Source organism: Gambusia affinis, linkage group LG15 (genome assembly GCF_019740435.1).
Source record: "Gambusia affinis linkage group LG15, SWU_Gaff_1.0, whole genome shotgun sequence".
Taxonomy (NCBI): domain Eukaryota; kingdom Metazoa; phylum Chordata; class Actinopteri; order Cyprinodontiformes; family Poeciliidae; genus Gambusia; species Gambusia affinis.
The window spans coordinates 8,811,815-8,834,934 of record NC_057882.1 but is presented as its reverse complement, the minus strand read 5'-3'; the positions used below and the strand labels follow the sequence as shown (position 1 = coordinate 8,834,934).

Genomic DNA, 23,120 nt, shown 5'->3' with positions numbered 1-23,120 from the left:
AGCGCTAAAGAGCCGGGTTGCCGACCCCCATCCTAGGTCAATAGATGACTCGATGTTAATGTCATGGTTGTTCTAATTACCTAATGTAATTGAACACATTTCAAAGTATTAGCTAGTGAGTCACATGAATGACCAGTGTCCTCTGTGTTATAAAGTTAGATCGGCTTGGAGAGATTTCTAAATCTTTTATACACGAGAATGATAGAGGTTGCTGTGCTTACTGGGATTGTCAATGCATAAGAAGACTTTTTTCATCTTTCCACTTTCAGACTTTTCTTTCTTTTTTGACCTCATGGCTTCATTTGTATCCCGATATGCACTGTTAGATCTTATAGAAACTTCACAAGCTATGTCTGAAGAATTTCATTACCCTTTTGTGTACTTTAGTTATGGACTCAGATATCTCAAGGACGTCTCATGGAAGTACAATGCAACTCAGCTCAACTGTGAGAGTCACGTCAAAGAGCCTGAATACTTGTAGAAATCAAACATTTTAGTGATATTTTTCCACAAATTGTGTATAGAAATGTGTTTCTATACACAAGAAATACCAAACATTATGGAGAACTGAGTGTATATTGATGAATTATTATTTCATAAGAGAAAAAGTATAAAAGTTTTTAAAAGCTGAAGAGTATGAAATCCTACACTACATTGAAATGTCAAAAACTAAAAATAAATGACTGCTGCCAAATGCCAGAAAGCACAGCCAAGGTTACAACTGAAATCCAATTCATCAAAACTAATCCAACTGAATTTACTTTCCAGGTGGACCTAAGATTAACTTTCAAAATTATAAAATGCCCTTGCAATGATGCTCTGAATAGAAATGTTAAAGGTATGGAGGCATAAAAACACAGCACAAGGCTTAAAAACCTGCACTCATAAGAAAAACTATTTCAAGGACTGCAAGAGTGCTTTCAGAAATTGAGAATCCTTATTATAAGGAAAGCTGACAGGGGTTACAAATTAGAATTTTGCAAAAATATTTATTGTCAAGCAGTATGAACTCCTGACTGTGAAGAAGACTGATAAACAGGGTGAATAAGATTTCTGAGGAATGCACACTGATGAGGGTGATAAAAACCTTAACTCAACTTTGTTTGCAATTTTTAATGATAAAAGACAAGGAGGGACAAGAGAAAAGTGCACAGAAAGGCTAACCAATTTTGCTTTCCAAAAATGCTTCTGCTCTACGTCTAACTTATCTTCTAGTTGTTTTTACAAAGGACAATGCCCGCTGTACCCATGCAGAGCAAAGTGAGAGAAAAGCAAATAGCTTTAAGATAGGAACTGAAATTGCCAGTAATTGGAGACCATTTAAAAACATAATAACTCTGTTTCCACAGCAGGAGATTAGGAACTGGGGAATCTTTTTGATTAGAACTGAAGATGAGTTAGCCATAAAACTAGTGAGCCAAGCCCTAGCCAGATTCACACAGAGTGTCTGTGTATGTATGTGTGTTTGTGTATGCATCTACTTGTGTTAAATCTCTCTGCCAGAATGGAAAAATGAATAATTCTGGATGTGGCAGGATTATTAAGGCCCATTGTTAATTCAGTGGGGACCAGATAAAAATATCTTATCACACTAATTTCCTCGTGAAACAGCAGGAACAAGCAAACAGGCTTGTAAAATTTCAGAGTGTCAATGCTAAACACCAACTTACAAAAAAATTCAAATGGAGCATGAAAATATGTATTAAAATCCAGCTGGAAACATGCCACGGCATCTGTAACAAAGATGTGCATGCAGTGGCAAATTGTCACCGTTCCACTGAGTAGCAATAGTGGAAGTAAGCTTAGGGGTGTGTTCTACTTAGGATTGGGGGAATAATGTGGTGTAGCATATAATGGATTTGCAATGTGGCAAACAGAGACAGATGGTGAAGAGAGATATGCGTTTGTGTGTGCTAAGAGTTTGTACATGCACAACCCATACACACACCTCAACACAGACACTATGAACAATTTGCGTAGAGAAGAAATCCCGTAGGCGCATTATGTGTACTACCCAAGCCAAGGGTCTCAGTTCATTTGGTTAACTGTTATAAATTGTCTTACTTGACTCCATCTTCCCTTCCTTCTACAACAGGCCTGGAGCAATCTCAACATCCAGTAAGTCCAGACTAGAAACTAGGAAGCAATTCTGTTTTTCTTTCTACAATAGACTTCGCCTGGGGGTTGAAATAAAAGGCGATACTGTACTACGAGTGCTAAGATAAAAAAAAAAGCTAATATAATAAATTAATTTAAAAGAAAATTAAGGGTTTTCAATAGTAAAACCACTTTTATTTATTTCAGCTATGTCTTTGCCTGAATTTAAATGTGTCACATACCTATCAATAAAGTCTTGGGTTTTTCAGCTAAATTGAGAAGGCATACTGAGTAAAATACTACATCTACACCTACAGCAGCTTTTCAAAAGCTCTAATCCTATTAATGGTCATGGATTTCTTTGACATTTTCTAATGTATTTTTGCCAAAAATCAAATACGTCAAGTCACATTATAGCTTAAACCAGGCACCATCATATGACATTAGACACATTTACATAAACATAAGTAATCAGAATAGATGGTTGATTGGGGGAAAAAAAAGTGTCATATAAGCAAGCCAATTGGAATATTCTGGTTGGATTATGCTCTCACCAAATGAAATTGTAATCCGAATGCGAAAGGAAGTTCATGCCAATTGTTAATTTGAATGGAGTGCTTTTGAACACTTGTTTTAATCATGTTATTTTAATTGTCACAAACTGACCAGACTCTGCATTGTGCAGCAGTGCTGTAGTTGTAGGAAACACAGGACTTTGAAGGACGTTTATTTCCTCCACCTCTCTCATCCTGTAATGCAGGAAGACCAACAGCAAGTGTTGTTTGCATGTAGCTTAATTAGGGAGTGCAGAAACATCTCAACCATTATTAGAACCTGCTGTGGGTTTATTCCGGCTGCTCAGAAGACAGAACAAACACATTACTGTGTTTAGATTTATGTTAAGCACAGACAGAAGTACAACAGTTGTTTTGTTTTTTTTTTAAGGAAAATTTTACAACTCTGCACATGTCAGTGCTTCTATTCTGAATAGAGCCTGGTGAATGTAAACATATGTCTTAATCATCTTAATTGTGTGCCAATGTAAAAGTTTAACTCAGATTTTTTTTTCAATTACATATATTACATTACAAAACACTAATTTGATCAAAGAATTTAGCCCATGTAAATATTGGTGCTCTCTAACAGGTTTACTAAGATTCAACTGGTTTTGGAACAATTTTTATTGAATAAATGCAAAGATTGTAAGGGTACCAATTGAGCATTTGGAATATGTTTTTCTAGACCTTGAGGGGGTCATTAACTATTTAGATTTGGAACAGAGTAGACTGCACACCATATGTGTGACAGAGTAGTCCTTCTAAAACAGAACTTTTCTATTTCTGACTGACAAAGGCAATATGGGTACAGGTTTGACATTTTAAACTTTCCTTATTTATATAAGTGGATAGCAAGGTTGCACCAGCTAGAATTACTAACACAGAGTGCCCTTTTGTGTTCCCTAAAAACTGTAGATTGCTGCCTGACGTCAAAGACTTCTTATAGGCTTCTAATATTTTCAGACCCTGTATGTTTCAAAATAGAGGCTGAAAACTCAAAAGGACAAAACAGAGCAACCTGGCTATAGTCTATTCAGCCTTCCTGTTTTCTTGCCCTCTTTTGCAGCCTCAAACGATCTCCAGACAGCTTGTCAAGAAAATGCCAATTGGTTTAAATATCTTCTTTAATTTCCATGTTTTTTCTAACTTAACTTTCAAAGATTCAATACCAATGATGTCAGTAACATGTTACTGACATCATTGATTACTTATTGAATGGGTTTTGTCGGAAGACTGCTCTACTTTCGCATGAGGACGGAGCCGGCGTCACGTCAATTATCCAGTTCCATAGAAAGAAATTATAGAAATTATCCAGTTCCACTGAGCACGTCCATTCCTCCCTCGCTTCATCCTCCCATCCTGGTGTGGAGCTCTGCAGCACAGCAGCGTGGGAAAGCTACTGATAGCAAGCGGCCTTGTGTGTGTGTGTGTGTGTGTGTGTGTGTGTCTCTGTGCACGTTTACAGAGCTACTGATTCCACAGGAGAAACAAGTTGTTCCCTCTTTCTTGCGTACTTGCAATTTCCCTCTCTCTTTTTGTCTCTCCCTCTTTGCATCTGTCCATTTTCATAGACACCACACGTGTCCTGCACCTTTCATAGATAACAGGTATGCAATTCTCAGTGCATACCTGTTATTTAAGAGCTGAACCATGCGACACTGAAGTGTCTCATTCAAAAAGTATGTCTGTATCAGCAAACACACATTGCCTTTATCGAACGTCACAAAAGATTAGAGAAGCCTATCTCACATTGTGCTGGTGGAAAACAGACATATGCCTAAGGTTTGGCAAGGCAATAAGGAAAACTACATTCACCCAGTAAAAAAAAAAACAAGCAAACAAAAAAAGCCATCAAAAATGTCTGCATTTACGATTAAAAAGAAAAGACAGGTAGTGACACAACAAGGCCAATTTGTTTCGTCCTCTGGACACTCAGTTTCTACAATTTTCAAAACAAAGATTGGTTGTTTTATGTGTGTTAATAAGGGCTTACAGAGTTTCAAATGGGTGAAATTTCACACCTGGGCTTTCCAGAATTAAGGTTCTGTGCCTAGAAACGATGTAATACCTTAAGTTTCCCACAGGTAGAAATTAATGAACCACACAAACACTTAATGAGTTACTGCACTCCCACATATACCTCAGTCTCAAGGTACACAACAATACCCAGTTTGATATACCTATTACAGTAAATAAACCGTTTTACTTTGAATTCAAGTCCACATCAATGAATTCTAGTTAAATAATTTTACTAAATTAGACATATTTAGAAATGGTGCTCATGCAAAAGAGTATAATAGCTTTCAAAGATCAAATTAAGTTGTGCAGAGGGGGGTACCCTCAAGCTGATGATTAGACAAGGGACAAGAAACTGACTTCAGGCAAATATGAGCAGAAACAACACATACACCCTTATGTGCACACAAACACAACCACACAGCCAATTAACACAAGCATGTGTCTTTGGGGAATTATGTTTCAATTAGCTTTAGCTTTCCTTTGAAAGCTAAAACATGTGAATACTTGTGTATTTGTGAATGCAATAAATCCTGTTTTTCAATTAGTGTAGTGCTATAACTCCGTATTTGTTACTCTACAACTGCAAGTTAAGCAGTTAAGAACCAAATCAATAATTTGGATGATATAAAGAGCTGTAACACTGCAATGAAGCAAAACCTAAATGTTATTCAACCTCAGTGCATGTAGATTTGTTGAAAACATGCTTTAAGCTAAAGTATAGAGGTGAGAGAAAGAATAAGATACATTTTAACAAAGGATCTGCTTCAATAAATGCCTTTACCTTTTTCTGCATTGTTGTAGGTGTTGTTTAAGACTGGATTAGACAATAATATTTCTTTTAATCATAATCCATAGATTCTCTACAGGGTTCCGGCCTCTGAATCTGGTCCAAATTATTGAATGGGTTTTGTTTCCTCTTAAAACTAAATTTATCCATGTTGCTTGTGTGTGTTTTTCCACCACAGTTTTCCAGTTCAACTTTTCATTATTATGCTTGTACAGGGCTCAGTGTCAACCGTCAGCTTCTTTTATAAAGATCTTTTATGGAGGGTGTGGATGACTGTCTGCTGGACAGCTGTCAAGTCTGCAGTCTTTTGCACGAGTCTGTAGGTCATAAAACATTTATGAGAAAGTTTTTTTTTCTGTGAAACTCAATTTGGTGATTTAATGAATAGAAAAATCAATGTCATTTTCTTATTCTTCTTCAACCTTTATTTAACCAGGTTAAAACTATTTGAGATCAAAGATCCATTTTATAAGTGTCCTATCATTAATCTAAATTAATAATAAAAACACTCTTACATTATAATTCTGTTGTGTGTAATGAATGTACATGATAAGCTTTACTTTTATATTGAATAACAAATTTACTTCTGAATAACAAATTTACTGAAAGTCTAATTTATCAAAATTCTATTTATAGAGATGGATCTTTCATGGCACATCTAATCTAATTTTGTGGAATTTGGATTAACAATTAAGTGTGACAAACACTGACAACAAAAGACAAAACATTCTGGATGTGAAAGGCTTTCTAAGAATTTACAAGATTTTCTCTGTGTATGCATCAATTTGCAAATCAACATTTTTGTTGTTTTTCTTGAGCAGCATGGTATTTGTTAATTAGCTTACAGTCAAAAAAATTTACTATAATGCAAAAAATAAACAGTCATTTATATGCTTTATATAGCAAATATTTGCCTGTGAACCATTGAAAAAAGATACAATTGATCTATCTGGGTTAACAAAACACCAACAAAATCATAAAACAGTTTCTCCCTCAGCTTTTGGCTAGTTTGTTCAACAGTCAGTATATTTCTTCTCCTTTTTACTGTAGCAACAAACACAATATGGTTCTGTGTACAAGAACATCTATGTACATTATACAGACACACATCATTTTGAATGAATTCATTTCTATCAAGCAGAGACGCAAAGTCCCCAAACAATAACAGAGCTGGGGCTAAGGACCACAGCAGGTAAAGTCACTGCTGTCCATATCTTTATTTCTGCTGGCAAAAAAATGATTGAACATGTACGGCCAAGTCTCCAAAGTCCAGCCTCAGGGAGCTGTATGAAAAGAAGCCTTGAGATGAAAAGGCGCATGCCATAAAAAGAATTTTGTCTGGGCAAGAGGCTGTTAAGACAAGAAACCTGGAAAATAAATTAGCTCCACTTAATAGGACATCAAATCAACCTACTTCCGATTATGAACTATTTCTAAGCATACAATACAGTGTTTATATAAGTATGGAATTACATCTTTTTTCAGTTTCTTTGCCCCCTCTATTGTAAATTCTAACAATTTTCCATCGCAGTGTTAAAGGAATACAGCCTTGTGTTTACAGAGAGCTTTAATCCAAACTTTGATTGTGTTTGTGTCTTTTTCTCAAAGAGTGTTTGAGATTAGTGACACATGGCTTGTCAAAGACTGGAGTTTAAGATTAGCCAGTCTAATCCTTTTGGAATTCAATACTAATGCAGACATCACATATGCATGCATCTGTGCACACAGCCACACTCGCACCACACATAGGGACATAACCAAATGTTTTGGCACCCTGGGTTGAATGCAAGTATAAAAGAATCCCAGGACGTAAACAGTGAAATACAAAACTATTATGTCTCAAGAAGCTTCCTCAGTTGAATGTACTAGTTCTGCACAACCTTTAGGTAAAAAGTAAAAAATAGTGCTAAGTGAACGTTTGACAATCCCATGCAATAATTAATCTTTCAGGTAACTTTTATCCAGGCCTTTTTGCTTTATCTACTTATTTGGATTAGGCACAATCCACTTACATGTGTCAAAATATACCAAGCAGTATACTATACTTTATCAGGTAGGCCTAATAGTTGTCTATATTGTTTTAAATAAAAGAAGCTAAGTAGATCATGAAACATATCTGAATATCCTCAGTTTTCCAGGTTTTTATATTCAGGAAGGATTAAAGGAAATCATTTTTGCTTGAAAATTTAATTTAGAAATCTCCCTCCCCATTATTTTCTTATGGAACTTGTGCAATGAGGCAACTGTCACTTGTCCTCATCCAGCCAAGTGACCTGTGTAATTCGTCCCTGTGACATTTAGAGCGTGTACACGTAGATGTGCACATACAGGTCAGCAATGCAACACAAAGGTTTGTTGCCAACTGCTTTCGAGGAAAACTCCTCTTTCACTGTTGTTCTTGAAATAACAACCTGGCAATATTTAACCAGTGAGAAATGTTCAGCATCCTCTCACAAAGAATATTTTCTTTTAGTTCAGGCTCCATCCAAAAAGTCATAACCTCCTAACAGGACTGTTTTCAGAATTGATATTTCTTTTAGTAAGATATATTCTCAGTTCCTGTAGTTAAACTGCAAGGAGGGAGAGAACACTACTCAAGAAAACTACCTAAATTCATAAATAGGTTCCTGAAGTGTAAACACACCTTATGGGATACAAATATCTTTTACAAGATGTGGTAGTAATTATTAGCCACACATAAAACTATTTACTGCAGAGTGGCACAGTTGGTTGCCTTGCAGCAAGGTCATGGGTTCGAGTCCCAGCCTGTGGTCTTTCTACATGGAGTTTGCATGTTTTGCATGCGTGGGTTCTCTCTAGGCACCCTGCAAGAATAAGCGTGTTGGATGGATGGACATCAAACTATTTATAGTCTGCAATGAACTTCCATGCTTGTCAGAGAAGAGCACATCACCTAAAACATTGCACACTGCTCTATATTTTACCTTCTACACATAGGTACATGTAAAAAGTGCCATTAGCTGTTATGTTAGTTGAGCTTGTGCATTTCTTTCACCTGCTGGGTGTCTACTAACGGTGTAAACATGCAGCCTGTTGATGCTGGTGAAGTAGAATCCACCTGTGGGCTTATGTTCTCACCTTTCTCTGTGGGAGGCCCATTTGATCTCTGCCTCTTGCTCTGGGCTGACTAAATAACACTGTGCCTTAAAAAATATAACACACACACTTGGTGCCAAAATAAAAAAGTAAAATTGACATTTATTCAACCTGAATCTTCTGCAAAAAGAAATATGCTTGACATGTTGTGTGATCGTAACCGGTAGGAAGCCATTAGCTCAAGGCACTAACAGTGTATTATTCTACAATAGGATGCCGTTTGGGATAAAATAACACTCTTTTCTTGAATTTTTGCCCGACAAGACAGTCATTTTAGTGATTTGTACACTTGACATCTGCAGGAAAAAAAAACATCATTCATTCTTGACCATGTATTTCTTTGAGAAGACATGTGGATGTGGATCAGTAAAAGTGAGCAATGGTCCTTTCAGTTCAAAAGAATAATTTATTTAACACTGATGCTATGCATTTGTTTTCAAACATAATAGTACAACCTGGGAACCTCAAGGTTATATATGAATCCTCAGCTACAAAAACGTGGTAGAATCATGTCTTCAGCAGCTATGTACGTTCATAGAGTCAGGATGACTCTTGATTTGATTCATTTACACAGATAATTTAGATTTGGAACTGTTCTCTTTGCTTTTCACAAAAAAAATGCAATAACTACCACTTTTTTTCTAGAGAAAAAAAGACACATTGGCTACTTTAATTACCAGTGAGGCATTTAACATGAAAGCAGAAGAAAATACAGAGGTATAAGAAGCTACATGCCAAGGCCCATCGAAATGTTTGCCGTTCCATCCAGTTTGCAAGAGACTTTAAGCAAACAACAGGAAGACTGAATGTCTTACAGCAGGGGTCTCAAACTCCAGTCCTCAAGGACCGCTGTCCTGCAGCTTTTAGATGTGCCTCTGCTGCACCACCTGTATAGAATAATTATGTCATTAGCAAGGCTCTGGAGAACTTATCTGCACATGGAGGAGGTAATTAAGCCATTTCATTCCAGTGTTTTGTAGCTGTGGCACATCTAAAAACTGCAGGACAGCGGCCCTCGAGGACTGGAGTTTGAGACCTGTGTTTTACAGTGAGCTTGCTTTGTTTAGGCTGCTGGTTGCTTTTAAATTCTGTCTATCATGGAGTATTCCAGGCAACACATGTACATTGACCCCATATGGATTTTGCTCAGGCTGGATCTGTACTTGATGGGTTTCACTGTTGGCTTTTTGTATGTTACTGCATTGGTTAATATAAAGCAGCCTGCACTTGGAAAAACTGGAAACCTATATAGACATTTGTTGTAAATGTTGAGAATATCAGTTAAAACTGTGATGCATCTAGAAGCATTAAGTGTCACTTTTTAACCCAGAATTGACCTGAATCAAATATTTACACAAAATTACAATGGGATGTTGTGTAAAACATAAAACGTCCCTTCTGGAGGCCATTTGTTTTCCATTGGTCTGACCTTTACAGCCCCCATATATAAACGTTGGCTAGCTGTGTTGTGGATTATGGGTAATTTCAGGGTTAATGTAACAGATATTTTAGCAATGCTAGCCTGTATAACATTGTTAATAGTAATTATGAAATGCTAAGGATGACTTTAAATGTCAACTCTATGATTAATTTAAATTTTAATATCAGAAGTATTTACTTGCCTTTGAGGGTAAATAAAGTTATCATTCTTTTCTATTCAAAATCCATTTTTTGCTGAAATTCTGTCAACATTTACATTCGATAAATACTTATTATCATCAAAATATGAAATACTGGTGTTAGACAACATTTTTATAATTCTAATAATAAATTTATTGCATTATTTTAACAACAGCAATGTATTAACTAATGCTTTTCTTCTTAAATAAAAGCAGATTGGGCTATTATAGACAGCTACAATAAGATTCTGCCTTGGGAAGTTACCCATGTTGCCCATATCAGAAACAACCACTGACTGAATAAAGCTAACTCCTTAGTCCATAATGCTTCATTTCAGTTTTTCAGATACATAAACGCTTAAAACATTCCCACAGCCTTGTTTTATAATTGAAGTTCTACCTTGTTAACCAAACGGTCTACACAGAGGAAAAGAGTCTGAACATATCATAATTGGGCATTTGGTAGCAAATCTGCCCAGCTGGACCAGCTACCTTGTGCATAAAGCAACAAGGATGCTATCATTTTTTTTTTCTTTTTAGAGCCATTCTGCTTTGACGAGAGGAGCATGTAAGCTCTGGATCCGACCACATTTCCCTCAAGCCTCCTCTCCCTCCTCCTTTCTGTTTTAACTTTTATAACACCTGGACTAACAAAAGACTGGCTTTGATCATGGGAAATCCCTTGGCAGAGTTGCAGTGAACCCACGGTGGAACTCCACCTGTGTAGGTCTGTGTGATGCACACTGAGCCAGATGATTCCCAGTACAGCAAAGCTTTGTGCTGAATGTGTAAGGTGCAGGACACATATGTGATGTCTATGAAAACGGACAGATGCAAAGAGAGAGGGACAAAAAGAGAGAGGGAAATTGCAAGTACGCAAGAAAGAGGGAACAACTTGTTTCTCCTGTGTAATCAGTAGCTCTGCAAACATGCACAGACACACACACACACAAGGCCGCTTGTTATCAGTAGCTTTCCCACGCTGCTGTGCTACAAAGCTCCACACCAGGATGGGAGGATGAAGCGAGGGAGGAATGGACGGAAGTACAGAGGGATGGAGGGTCAGCCTTCACCAGCTTAGTCTCACTGCAGGGATAAACACATCCCTCAGCGGGAGTTTGTATTTAGGCTAGCAATATCAGAGTTCAGAACGACTGACTGCCAAGCAGGCAAGGCGACAGAAAACAGACAGAGCAGCGGCGATAAACAAGCATCCGTAGAGCAAACAAGCAGTGCACATCCTTCGCTCTCTCACACACACACACCAAACACTCTAGTTGAGAAGATTGTGCATTCCTCCTCCACACCTCTGCTCCCACATTACACTCCTATCAACTCCTCTATTCTTTAACATTTCCCTACTTCTTTCTTCGTGTCTCTCTGCCTCCACCTCCCCTTGCTCACTGCTCAGCCCTGAGCTCTTACGTAAGAAGTCCATTTGCATAACAGGCTGTTTTCTCTGGCTACGGCATGGGCACACGAGAGACACTGGATAATATGTTAACAACTCGAGCTGTTGGTAAACAATGACCTCCATCACAACAGCTCACATTGGCGCTATATAGCAGTGCAGGTCTGTTCTACGACAGAGATTTAGTGCCTTTGGATCTCTGAACGCCAGCTGGCTCAAGGCCAAACGGGCTGAAACAGCTGTCATTTACAGAGTGCGAGGATAGGCCATGTCTTTTCCTTGATATACCTCATTCGGAAGGAGGCTGACCTACCTGCTGTGTTGAACCTGTGCAATAATAGGTCTTGCACCAAGAGATGACTGTTCAAATCAGGCAGCCTGGTATTATCCTCTTCAGGGTAAAGACAAGAGAGGCAGAGAGACCAGCGTGATTTTGTGTGTGTTATGTCTTCAATGCGGCCTCTTCAAACATAAGCTATATAAACAGAGTGCACATTTGAAGGAATGTACGCAATACATGCAGAAAATTATACACACCCACGCACTTCTAACAAGTGTGTAAAGAGAGTAAAAATGAGAAGACAGGCTTGTGAACATCAATAAATACTGCAGTGGAAGCTGTTAGATACACCCTAAGATACCTAATTACACACCAATTCATTAAGTCAAGAATGGCCTCAATCATGTCGGGTTATTAAAGAAAGGGCTGATCTTTTGTCTCATTTACACACAAACACACACGCCCACACACACACACACACACACTTCAAAGCGGCTACAACAAATGATCAAGAGAATCAAGCACCAATGATCTCTCATATGGAGCTTCCCTTTTCTCCCATACTGAACAGTGGTTGAAGTCAAGGCGATGATAATTATGCCTTTCATGTTACTAAATTCTTTATACAATGACTAAAATACTCAGCATATTGATATGATTTTGAAGTAAGCAGGACATAATCTTAGGATATCATAACCCGTCATGGTACTAGGATCCATCTACTTATCAGAAGTCAAGTTGTGAAGTTAACAAGTCCAAGATCGAAAATCAGACATCTTTCTCCTCATCCATATTATCCAGCTCATTTAGGCTGTTATGAAGCTTTAAAGTGTATTACACGTTTCAATTACTTGTTGCTTGCCAACTGCAGTTTTAAAACACGGTTACCTTAATAAGACTGGTGAAAGAGCCCTCTCTGTGTTTCTAGCAAATGGAAATAATTCACATTAGCAAAATGTACGGTACATGTCTTGTAAGCAAGAAAACAGTGTAGCAGACTTCTTTTTGGCCAGCTGACCAACAGCCTACAGAATATGTTGTGGGGAGGGAGAACTTGTGTTACTCTATGCTCCACATGACTAAAGAAAACTTTGATTACGCCGGCAATTTCTCTGGCATCTCATGAAAAGAACTTTAATTGTTTGGTGGTAAATTTGAAGCCATACCTCTCTATACCTCTTCATATTTAATCTTCATATTTGGATACCTTTGAGTGGCTAGAATCCTTTATATATAAAAAAAAAATTCTAACACTGTTTGGTACACCATATTCTGGAACTCTGTGCTCCTTCTTCAACACTTTCAGGCCACCCAGCACTAACTTAAGAATAAAATATGGACTGTTTTAAGACATAGCAGTGAAAAATGTAAGTTTGTGTCCACAAACTTGTAATTTATTATCCTATCAACCATTTATAGAGAAACGACATATATTTCTGTGAAGAGCTAACGATAGCATACACACTTTTTCATTCACATCCTTCTGTCTCTATTTAATCTAATCAATCACCATTTTAGTGTGACAATAAAAGGCATTGAGCCATTTCACGAACAGCTATGCAAAGTTAATAAGTTAATTGTGTGGATCAGTAACAGTGACCTTGTCCCCCCTGATTTCATGCCCTAGCCCTTCCCTCACCCCTCCTGTTTACAGTTGGATCACCTGCTGTTCTAAAATCTGAGAGCTGTTTATAGGAAGATTTATTGAAACCAGGATATGGGAGTTCAGAATGTCACTCACAATATCAGCAAATCCTTCTTAAATCCCTTTCGATCTTTAAGTCTTATATGCTCTCAGACACAGTAAACAGTAGCACAGCATGTTTAATAAGAGCTAAGTGATGCTCAGTCTGAGGCATATTTATATTATCAGTCCTGCTGGATAGATTGAAAAGGGGGCAGTCTCATTGAACTGTCTGAGTTTAGTCTGTGTGTTAGTTTGCTGTCAGAGCTTCCCAAGAAGAAAATACCATAAATCTCACTCATGAATAAGAATATATTTCAAAGGTAGCTTCTTCCCTAATCCAGGAACCCAAGCAGATAAGAGCGCGTAAAAAGGCTTCCAGTGACTCCGGGGCTGATCTAAGAGGAGCAAGTGAAAAACACCCGCGGCGTTGGATTTCATTGTGAGGTGTGTCTGTTTTCATTACCAGCTTGCACACAGGACACAACAGGATACCGTAGGCGCACAAAACGCCCTGTCCGGCACGTCAGTTTCCAGGGGTTCTGTTCATTCAATTATGCACGCATCAACATCCCGAATATGAACGGACTTCAAAACGTGACGGGACGTAAGCTGTCCTCTGGCTGTGCTGCATCTCTAACGTCTACAGACAACACGCACAGACACATGTGTGTGTTTTCAAATAGAAAAAGAAGAGAGAAAAAAAAACACAGTGTGTTCGTGTGCACGCGCCCGTGCACGCGCGTGTAAGATAAAGAAAGAAGGCTCATCACCGGTCTGCCAGGACCCGCGTGTGCAGCGTGTTTTGCCCCCTCTTCATCTTCCTATCACAGTTGGCCAGAAAACATTCACACGCACACATGAAAACCTGATGCGCACATGCACTCCACGCACTCCCCACGCGTCCCAGACTCACCTTTCAGTAGAATCCCATAAATAGTGTAGAGAGTGAAAATCAAATGACTCTTGAGGTTCATCCTGCCTGCTTCTTTGTTGCTCCTGTCTTCCGCGCTAATTTCTCCACTCCGTCTCCCTCCTGGACCTCAAAGCGAGACCGGACGGCTTCCTCAGCTTATCCAGGTGAACCTGCAGGAGCGTGGCTTTCGTGTGTGTCTGGGAAACGGCGTTAACACAGCCCAGTCTACAATCCCTAGGCTGTTTTGCTTGCGATGTAAAATCTCGCTCCTCTAAAATTATTTTTTTTTTTAAAGCACTAATGTGGATGTTGTCGGGGATGCACTACTGATGAGTGCGCTCAGTAAGAGGAACTCTGGAATAATTTTTTAAAAAGATCAGCGTTAGACCGCAAGCGCTGATAAGAATGCTCCACTGGTAGCAGGATAAACGTTACCGTTCCCGTACATTTGTCTGCACTGGTCTTGGTCTTCCGTGGCGCACGGTCCACAGTGCTTGGAGCACGAGTGGATTGTTTGAGTTCCGCCCAAACTCCTTTGACTGACATGAAAAATAAACCAATGGTGATGGGGATTAGGCAGGAGTGGGTGGAGGGTAGGTGGAAATGGAGGAGCGGCTCAAATCAGACGCTGTAAAAGATGTCACTTTGCAAACAAAAATAAAAACTTAAAAAAAAGAAACAATTTTGAGTTACACAATAAAATAGATGAATTAAGTTTCTTTGATTTTGGGGAATAAAATGCCACGAGTCCACGTCTCTACTGAATTCGAATATCGATTCAGGTGTAAACAATCACGTAATTATCTGTATGAAATCTAAAAATACTTACGGTCAACTACAAAAAAAACAAATTCATAGGAAACTTTAATTTTTACAAACAAAACCTTCCACTACATGTCCTTTTGTCAGTACTTTATCAAATAACTTCTCATTCATAGAAAAAGGCGGATAATCTTTTACAGTGTTCTCACCCTTTACAATGGGATCAGAATTCAAAACAGAAAGCATGCAGATATGCTTCCAGGTGTGAGCGCGCACTAAACCATAATGTGTTATTGAGTTTGTTTCTCTGTTTCGCATTTAAATGTTTTTGACAAATTTTGAGGGAAAAAATAATTATTAACTTCTAAAATCTTATATAGACCTAGATCAATTCCCCATTATTTCTTTTTAATGAACATGATTCTAGTCCCTGCTTTGGCCAGTTGTTGGAAATTTCAATCACTGATCAAACCCAAATAAACCTGAGCAAATTAATGCTGCAGACATCCTAATAGCTTTAAATAGCATATTGATGAATGACAGCTTAGTTTCCTTTGAGTATATCTCAAAAAGGATTTTAAATCACCTCTCTTTAAAGCAGGCACAAAACATCACTAATGCAAAAAAAATTGATGCAATGTGGGTATGAAATGTAAAGAGCACAACCAAAACTGCATGTAGAGACATATTCAAAATACTTAAACTTATTGTAAAAACTTAACAGTATTGTTAACTGTAATTTCATCTACAGTTGCAAGAACCCTACTAGAAATAAATTTAGATTATTCTAAATAATCTAGATTAAATTTTATTTATTGTATTTTATGGATTACTTTAGAAAGTGGTGCTGCAAACTCTGGAGTTATTAGTTTCCGCAGTGTTAGTTTTTAGCTGTAGATTGTTAATCCACTTTTCTCCTCTTTTTTCTGTAAGTTTTTTTAAAATGAATTCCCTTGTGACCAATTACCTTCGAAACACAAAAATAACGTTTATCTTTTTCTCTATAAGAACGGCTGCAACAATCATACAGAAAACAGACTTTAGACATTTTGATGCTGGATCAACAGAAATAAATGGGCTGCATTAACTTCCAGCCCTCCATCTACATTGGGTGACATCGGTGCTACGTCGTCTGAAACCCAGCAATACTTGTAGTATAACTCGGGCAAGTAGCTCAAGTAAATTGGACTCATTTTGGGTTAGAGTTGTCAGATTTTGGACAGCCATCTTTTAGATAGCGACCAAAATAATGTGATTGCAGATAAAAGCAGATGAAATGAGTTTCCTCTGCTGGTTGTCTAGGCTCTCCCTTAGAGATAGGATGAAAAGTTTAGGGAGTGAGAGGAGAGCAATTCAACATTTTAATTTTTAATATAAAAAGTCCACAAACAACATCAAAGTTTATAGATAGTAAAGAAGAGAATCAAAGTTTGGATGGGGTGAGAACATGAACAAACAGACAGCAGAATCTATATAGTGTATCCGGAATATATGAATATAACTAAAACTGACTTCTCATGAGGTAATGTTGGTGGTAAGGGGAAGACAAACAGAAAGCAAATCAGACTACAATACATGAAAGTATGGTACTACAGAACAAGACGAGATTAATGTTGTTTGTCTCTCCCAGAGCACTTTTCCTTCACCTTGATGGAAAACATCATGACACAAAGAAAAGGTATGAAGGAGAATTTATGAAGTCAGAACAAACAATGACACTGGTGCACAAAACCTCTAATGGCACATAGACAACACAACACAGAGATAGATTCTGCCACTGTGGCTTTGTTGTGATGAAGCTCTTATATTCTGAGTAGGAGCTGCTCCGAAAAACACCTAGACACTTTGCCCTGTGCTTTCCTGCGAGATTATTTTATACAGGCTATAATATACATCCTTGTGAAAATATTAAATCACTGCTAGACCTTGTAATAAAATAAACATAGCATGATGTAATAGCATAATGAAATGTTTAATTCTCAACTACCAAGTTTGGAGCTTTTAAATATTAGTTCATATGTATTTTTTAGATTTGTTAGATTCATGCAAATCTCATTTAGCTAAATCTGGCATGGAGTGGGTTGTAGAAATAATCTTCTAACAAGTTCCACAAGTGCTTTCTAAAACAATGTGAATTTGCGCCAATTATTGGCCAGTCGAAGCATATGAACAATCAGGAGTACGTATATCTGGTTGATGGAAGTAATCGTCAATACCAAACACCACCTCTTTTATTTTATGAATTTATTAGCTACGCCACAAAATCTGTGTCACATAAATGAACAAAAGGGGGTTAACAATAAATATGTATATGAAATATTTATACTTGCCAAACAGATGCCTAGTCATATTTTAGAAAGGTGAAATGGAAATCCTTGTCTTCAAATTAAGCGTGCAACCCAGAACAATATTGTTCAGAACTGCACAGGTCAAAAAGATACAATTTCTTGGACATGTACAATGGCTCTGATCCAAAGCTTGAAGTAAATCTTCACAATGGATGGGAAATGTGCAACAGCCATAATGATGAAAAACCCCTTGCTCAAAAACAGCAGTTTGAAAATGCTTCCTACTATAGAAGATAGAAGTAGGCTTCTTTATATGATCCATTCTGTCAAATGAGCAGGTAATTGTGCTATTTATTGGTGTCTGTTTATATGAACTGGGATATGAGCATATCCTACATGTGTATCCAAACTGATATCCCTACCCTGAGATTTTACATGCTTTACACATGCCTAGTGAATAAATACCAATCACTTTGTACTATGAAGTACCTATTTTTCATTTAGCTTAACCAGTTCTGATTAGTTTTTCTTCAGTTTTTCATAATCGCTGAATTTTCGCATTTTCCCATTTAAATGCTCAGAAGTGAAGCTGGTGAGGCAGCAGCGAGCTGAGCCTCACCTTCGATTGTGCAACCTCTGGCTTACTGCATTGGCTAATATGGCTAAGAAACATTTAATGTATGAACTGATTTTCCATAATTTAGCTTATGTTTATAATGTACAGTGTTTTTTGTCACCAACTGTGTGTGTAAAGTGTTTCGTGTGCTGAGGAGCGATCAGAAACGACAGAACAGAATCGAGGTGAGGCAGGCAGTTCTCTTGCCTCATGGCAGGGGGCGCTCATGATCCCAGACTTTGTGACTCCACCACTGTAGAGTAAGAAACAGTAACAGCGAGCTAGCCATACAGTAAAGTAAAGTGCAGCGATGTATTTATAGTTTTCTTCTCTTATTAATAATCGCAGAATAAACATTAAGCCTAAAAACCATACTACTGCAACAGACTGAATGGTCTGCTCTCTGTGTGGGAAATATTTGAGAGGGTTTTTTTTTTGTGGCGTTGTCAGTTGCTATGGCAACGAGCCTGCGCATAGCTGCGCTGATATAGAGAGCGAGAAAGACGTTGCTTTGAGTTGTACTTCAACGGGTTTTCCCTTTGCTGTGGAGCACAGCACGAAATTAATAATGTCTACATGTCCAAGTTTGATTGAGTTAACAGAATTATTATACGGCGGCAGCGCGGCTATGCATATAGCCGCATGCTATGCAGCGCGCATTTTGCCCTCCAGGATTGTCCGCATGCGCGAAATTTCATTATAGACAATAACTTGAAAGTGGTCTATATTTGTAAATATGATTATGAGTAAGTCAGCGCCTCACCAACTATGAACCTCATCGCACGTCACTGATACCAATGCAATAAGTCATAGATAACCTGAATGTTTTCACACTGAAATGCATTTTGGGACACCAATTATCTTCTTTAACTTAATTAAGCATATTCATGTTTGCTCTTTTATAAGACTGAAAGATATAATGAAGCACATTTCTTCAGCAATTAACAGCTTTGATTTGAATTGTTTCTGTATAATTTTAGGAATGTCCTAGAGTTAAACTAGACCCATTGATTTACAGTCAGTTAACAGACTGTAAAGCTGCTCAGTAAAAGCAGGTGCCAGGCACTCACTACAGTATCCGTCTAGTCTTTAATTGTATTTAAAATGCAGAGCCCATCAGAGAAAAAAGAAATAAATGACTAGTTTGATGTATTCTGGTTGTTATCATAGATAAAAACAGCTAAAGTGCCTCTAAAAACAGAAAGGGAAGAAAGTTTCAAACAGACTTTTATTTTTAAAACTGCCAACTTTAGTAACATTTTGTGCATTGAACCATTTGGTTACACGACCTTTGTCATTTTATCAGGGGAATATGGTAGAAGAGAAAGAGCTTACAAAACTGCAACAGAGAAGTTTACTAATGTACATATAAATGAATGTCAAGCATCAGAAAACTAATCTCTCAGGAAATATCAGAAGCTCAGTAATCAGAGGCCCTACGCAACAGTAAGAATTAATAAAGTGTTTTTTAAAATGTGATTTGCTGTGACTGAGAAACAACTTATGCTATTGAATGAATCTTTTATGTAATAATTTGACAATTATATATCGTTTCACAGTATTTTTAGTCTCTTATATTATGTGTCTATGATGTAGGCACAGGGTTTTTCTTTAAATTGAACCTTATCAGTGATTATCCACCTATTTACAAATTCAGCCTATACATTATTCATAAAATTACATTTTTCATGTTGCCTACCTTAAAGTTGCCTACTTGAGCTAATAATTGATACAAGCTCCAGTTCACACACACTGCTTTACAGTGAAAACATCTTGCGTCAAACACAAAGGAAACACAGAGTCACCCACAGTATTTTGCTCCTGAAATTTAAACACCTCGCTCGACACATATGACAGGTATATTTTAATTAAGTCATCATTTTACAGCCAAATATATCTCAACCTTCAGCTGAAAGATGTCATCAATTTTTTTTTAACTCTAGAACAATACTGAGCAAAACTGCAAAGGGGGAAATTCTGTTATGTTACAAGCATTCTTGGCAAATGTTTCCCAGGTGATCCAAGCCAGTGGCGTGTTTTCAGATGCATGCACCCGCACTCTCTCAATTAAAGGTACCAGTAGCCACAAACAACCCCATCAAGAGTAATGGGAAATTATTCATATGCAGTCAAGATCTATACCTGAATTTCTCCTGGGACAACAAAGGATTCTATTCTATTTTCTTCTATGATGTATTGCATTTCCACCTTAAATCTCCCACAGTTCGGTTACAGCCACAATATAGCAAAGCCTCTGGCACATTCATAAAGTCAATCTGTGATTCACAAAATAAATGAATCAAGGAGATCAATAATCAAATATGACATACAATCATGCCCCTGAATTTTTGTAAAATTCAGGGGCAAGTGAAAATTATTTTGCTCTGCACAAACTAAAGATTTTCCAACAAAGCTGGATTTTGTTTTCTACATTACAACGCCAGCAGTAACATAAATTTGGGTTCATATTCTGCCATACATTTGATAAATGAGATAAATGTTCAAAAATGCTTTGCATAAGTTGATAAGAGAAATTATAGGAATACAGTTGACATGTCTTGGCATGCTGATCTTATTTTTGCTTAGTCTGTAAGAGTTGCACAGCCTTGAGCAGCACACCTTGTAATGGCTCATTTCACACTCTCAAATTGGTGTGTGCCTTCACTGGAGGCATAGCAAGGAACCAGGGGGGTCATCTTTAAAAAGTGCTTGGATCCAGGAGAGAGGCCAGTCAGTGAACTGATAGAAACGGCACATTCGAATTTCCGCCTCACCTGGGATTTTCTCAGCGCTCCAGATGGCAGATAGACCCATCTTCCTCTCACTCCCTGTCACACAAACACACACGCACACACAACCATTAATGCACATCCAACTCTCAGAGTTGCAAGAAACCACCACCTGTTCCTGGCCGAGTCCATTGTTCACTGGTCTTCCTAATGTGGTCTGACACATGTTGCCAAGCTGAGGGCCCAGCACTTTGGCTCAGATGGAACAAGGCGGAGCACAACATAAATCACAACACATTTTATACCCAAATTTTCTTTTATCCCTGTGCCCCTGTATGGGTTCACCTAACAATTCACAAAAACAAAAGGGGAAAAATATGGATCAAAAGAAACAGTGATCCATTAAGAAGAAAAAATAAAAAGTGTTTTCTATTTTAGCTAGAAATGGGGATCATGCAAATACACATAACCTGTAAAATACTCTGTTTGTTCAGAGTTATAATAACATTCAGAAAAGTAAAAATGCTTGTACAGTACATGTTAGGCAGTTGCCAGTTGCCTCTAAGCTTATTGATTAGAACAATGACTCAAACACACACAGAAAATATCATTCTGTTTGTAGGTAATAAGTAATGTTTTGCTGAATAACAGGTCTAAAAGTTAGGTCTTGTTTCTTCTTGCATGTCTATGAAGATGTGTTTAGACATCCAGGTGGCACAGTGCATCTTGGGGTTTATTCTCTAAACATTTATTTAAAATATGTTTTAGTTATTCAAAGACCCTCCTCGATTGTAGCGAGTGTAAAAGAAGAAATGACTACCTCCTTGTATGAAAGACATACTCACTGCCTGATGCATCTTCAAACCTGAAGAAGAACAGTCTCTTTGCAGCTTCCAGTGAATCTACAGGTGTAGACAGGTGTAGATGGACCTAAAACAAGTAAGAACATCTCACACAACGATCACTGATTTAAAGATAGGACACAAGGCACTTTCTTGTGATGCTAACTTTTCCTGGTGACCAGGGTCTGGTGACAGCAAAATAGAAACTCTCAGAAACTCTTCAAAAAGTGCTGCCCACCTATGTGCCAACAGGTAAAGTGAATTGAACCACTCATTGTAGAAAAGCACACAGATGCACACAAGAATTTCAAAGAAGCAGTGCTTTAAAAAAAAAAAAAGCATTTGATGCCTTATAGTTTTATTCTCTTTTGGCTTTTTGTCACACTTGAATGTTTCAGGCAACTGATCAAATTTCAAATTAAGAAAAGAGAACCACAGTAAGTACAAAATGCCTTCCTGAAATTATTTCACTTGTTAGGGTTGAAGATTTCCAATTAAACCCGGTTTCAAAAATCAGTTCCCCACAAAACCTAATAACTGCTTTACTCGGAGTGAGTTCTTAACATCAGTGTGGATGATTTTTTCCCCCCACTCTTCAATTTTATTTTATTTTAGCCACAGTGAAATGTTTTTGAGTATGACCAGCCTGATTAAAGTCATGTCACAACACCTCCATCAGTTTGAACTTTGACCAAGTTCACAATTAGCACATTGAAATGCTTTTAATAAGTGTTATCAAAGAGCACTTGAACTTAAGGTGATGAAATTACAGCCAGATATTCACTTTTAGGATTTTCTGGTAGAAAACGAAAGTCATGGCTCCATCATGAATTTTGTGGATGTTCTGAAGCAGCCCAAGACCATCACACTAGTTTAGCAGATCATCCTGCAAATGACAACAAACTCATACAAGCCCTTTTTCTGAAGGAATTTTTAACACAACCAGCTGTTAAACTTTAGAATAGATTTGTAGATGGAATTTCATGGAAAAGTATAATTAAAGAAATCTCCTATATGTAGAATCGACAGACACACATGTGCTACCGATTTCTTTGCCATACAAAGAAACCTGGAATGGAGTAGTGGAACGGAGTGGCAATGTAATCACAATGCACTGTAAGCTATGTAATGTGTTTTGAGGCAGTTGACCAAAAGCCCGGACGATTTTTAAATTCAACCCCGGACATTTTTTTAGGTCTGAAAAGTAGGACATGTCCGGGAAAAAGAGGACGTCTGGTCACCCTATACTACACTGCTGAATAACTAAGGCGACACGTAATTTCATCATATTAATTTTACTGTAGCTCTGTTACTCTTACGTTTCTCCTCTTCTTGTTTTGTATTTGATCTTTTCTTGCGCAAGAGAAAATGTGGAACGTTTTGAGATGATCGTTTT

The 23,120-nt window shown here is 37.7% G+C and overlaps 1 protein-coding gene across 5 annotated transcripts in view; it reads right to left on the bottom strand.

Moving 5' to 3' along the window:
* cadm2a (cell adhesion molecule 2a) overlaps positions 1–15,000 on the bottom strand; it is a 231,010-nt gene extending 216,010 nt beyond the window's left edge. For all 5 annotated transcript variants that reach the window (XM_044139743.1, XM_044139745.1, XM_044139744.1 and 2 more), the window contains exon 1: positions 14,488–15,000. In XM_044139743.1, coding sequence (XP_043995678.1) covers positions 14,488–14,548 — 61 coding nt within the window. In that variant the 5' untranslated portion in view covers positions 14,549–15,000. The remainder of the gene's footprint in view (positions 1–14,487) is intronic.
* Between the last annotated feature and the right edge of the window lie 8,120 nt (positions 15,001–23,120).